Genomic DNA, 1887 nt, shown 5'->3' on the forward strand with positions numbered 1-1887 from the left:
GGGGGACCCCGCTCACCTGGTATTATATATCAGGGGGACCCCGCTCACCTGGTATTATATATCAGGGGGACCCCGCTCACCTGGTATTTTATATCAGGGGGACCCCGCTCACCTGGTATTTTATATCAGGGGGGACCCCGCTCACCTGGTATTATATATCAGGGGGGACCCCGCTCACCTGGTATTTGTTGGTGGAGTTGAAGGGAATTTCAGCCACTTTGGTGTTTTTCTCTCTCATGTCCCTCACAGAGCCACAGCACAGCTCAATACACTTCAGCAGGGCAGATTCAGAGGCATCACCCGCAACATCTCTCTGTGGGGCAAAGAATCAGAGTGACCACCAGGCAATATACAGAACCAGAGAATGATCCGATATCACAAGCCGTGTCCTCACCTTCAGAATAGGGGTGTTCTCCTGACCAGCCTGGAACACAGCTCTGTTACACAGCCCGGCAACACGTGCCAGTGCGGTCCAGGTCGGAGAGCTTTTGTCGAAGGAGGCGCCTGCAAGGAAAGGATTTCAGTATGAATGGCAATACTTGGCACAGAGCAGCCATTGGTTCCAATCTACACCTAATACTCACCGCTCTGGTTCTCTGTGGTGTCGGCCTCGTGGATCTGGTTGTCAAACCACATGTGGGCCACAGTCATACGGTTCTGGGTGAGGGTTCCGGTCTTGTCGGAGCAGATGGTGGAGGTAGATCCAAGAGTTTCCACGGCTTCCAAGTTCTTCACCAGGCAGTTTTTGCGGGCCATACGCTTAGCGGTGAGTGTAAGGCAAACCTGGGGGACAAGAAGGTCAGCCAATCAGAGGACAGAACCCGACGAACCCATGGTAAACCCAATCAGAGAACCCATCGTTACCCCATGGTCTCTAGCCCTGGCCCGCTGTTACTCACCGTGACCGTGGCCAGCAGCCCCTCAGGCACGTTGGCTACAATGATACCGATGAGGAAGATGACGGCCTCCAGCCAGGTGTACTGCAGGATGAGTGACAGGATGAAGAAGGAGACCCCCAGGAAGACGGCCACGCCAGTGATGATATGGATGAAATGTTCGATCTCAATAGCGATGGGGGTGCGGCCGCCTTCCAATCCAGAGGCGAGGGTGGCAATGCGTCCCATGACGGTCCGGTCACCGGTGTTGATAACAATACCACGGGCAGTACCTAGGCAGGAAGATGGAAGGTGAGACACCGAGCCAAGGGACTCACAGAAACGGTGAAATCGCAATCAGCGCTTTCATTTACCTTCCACGCAGTTGGTAGAGAAGAAGGCGATGTTTCGGGTCTCCAGAGGGTTCTCATTGGTGAAGTCGGGGGATCGGGTCTGTGGTTCTGACTCTCCGGTGAGAGAGGAGTTGTCCACCTGTGATAGGAAAAGGTGATGAATCCCAGCACTGACAAGGTCTGAGCTCTGCTGCCCCCCCCCCCAGTCACATGACTCCCCCACTAACCTTACAACCATGAGCAGAGATGATCCTGAGATCCGCTGGGATCCGGTCTCCACCTTTCACCTCCACCAGATCTCCCTGCACCACTTCTTCCGCATTGATGCTCATTTTCTCGCCATTTCGGATCACCAAGGCTTGCTGTGATAAAGGGAGAGGGAAATGATCAGACTGACCACCGCATTATGGGCTTATATACTGGGCTCTGGGCTGGTCACATGACCCTTACCTGGGGCACCATGTTCTTGAAGGATTCCATGATTTTGGAGCTCTTTGCCTCCTGGTAGTAGGAGAAGCAGCCGGTGATGATGACGACAGCCGATAAGACAACACCGAGGTAGAGCTGCGACAGAACACAAAGTTACTTTACAGCCCTGTAATATGATGGACCCCAGAGGCCCCATTATACGGACCCCCTCCGCCACAGCCCCATTATAC

General features: G+C 53.9%; 1 protein-coding gene across 1 annotated transcript in view; it reads right to left on the reverse strand.

Moving 5' to 3' along the window:
* Positions 1–1887, reverse strand: part of ATP1A1 (ATPase Na+/K+ transporting subunit alpha 1) — a 13739-nt gene that overhangs the window by 4874 nt on the left and 6978 nt on the right. Inside the window, exons 5-11 of the mRNA XM_072398495.1 lie at positions 1679–1792; positions 1456–1590; positions 1250–1367; positions 900–1168; positions 585–783; positions 395–504; positions 179–313 (exon numbers count right to left, since the gene is read on the reverse strand). Of these exons, the coding sequence (XP_072254596.1) occupies positions 179–313; positions 395–504; positions 585–783; positions 900–1168; positions 1250–1367; positions 1456–1590; positions 1679–1792 (1080 nt within the window). The remainder of the gene's footprint in view (positions 1–178; positions 314–394; positions 505–584; positions 784–899; positions 1169–1249; positions 1368–1455; positions 1591–1678; positions 1793–1887) is intronic.

The sequence above is a fragment of the Pyxicephalus adspersus genome, chromosome 1, assembly GCF_032062135.1.
Source record: "Pyxicephalus adspersus chromosome 1, UCB_Pads_2.0, whole genome shotgun sequence".
Taxonomy (NCBI): Eukaryota; Metazoa; Chordata; class Amphibia; order Anura; family Pyxicephalidae; genus Pyxicephalus; species Pyxicephalus adspersus.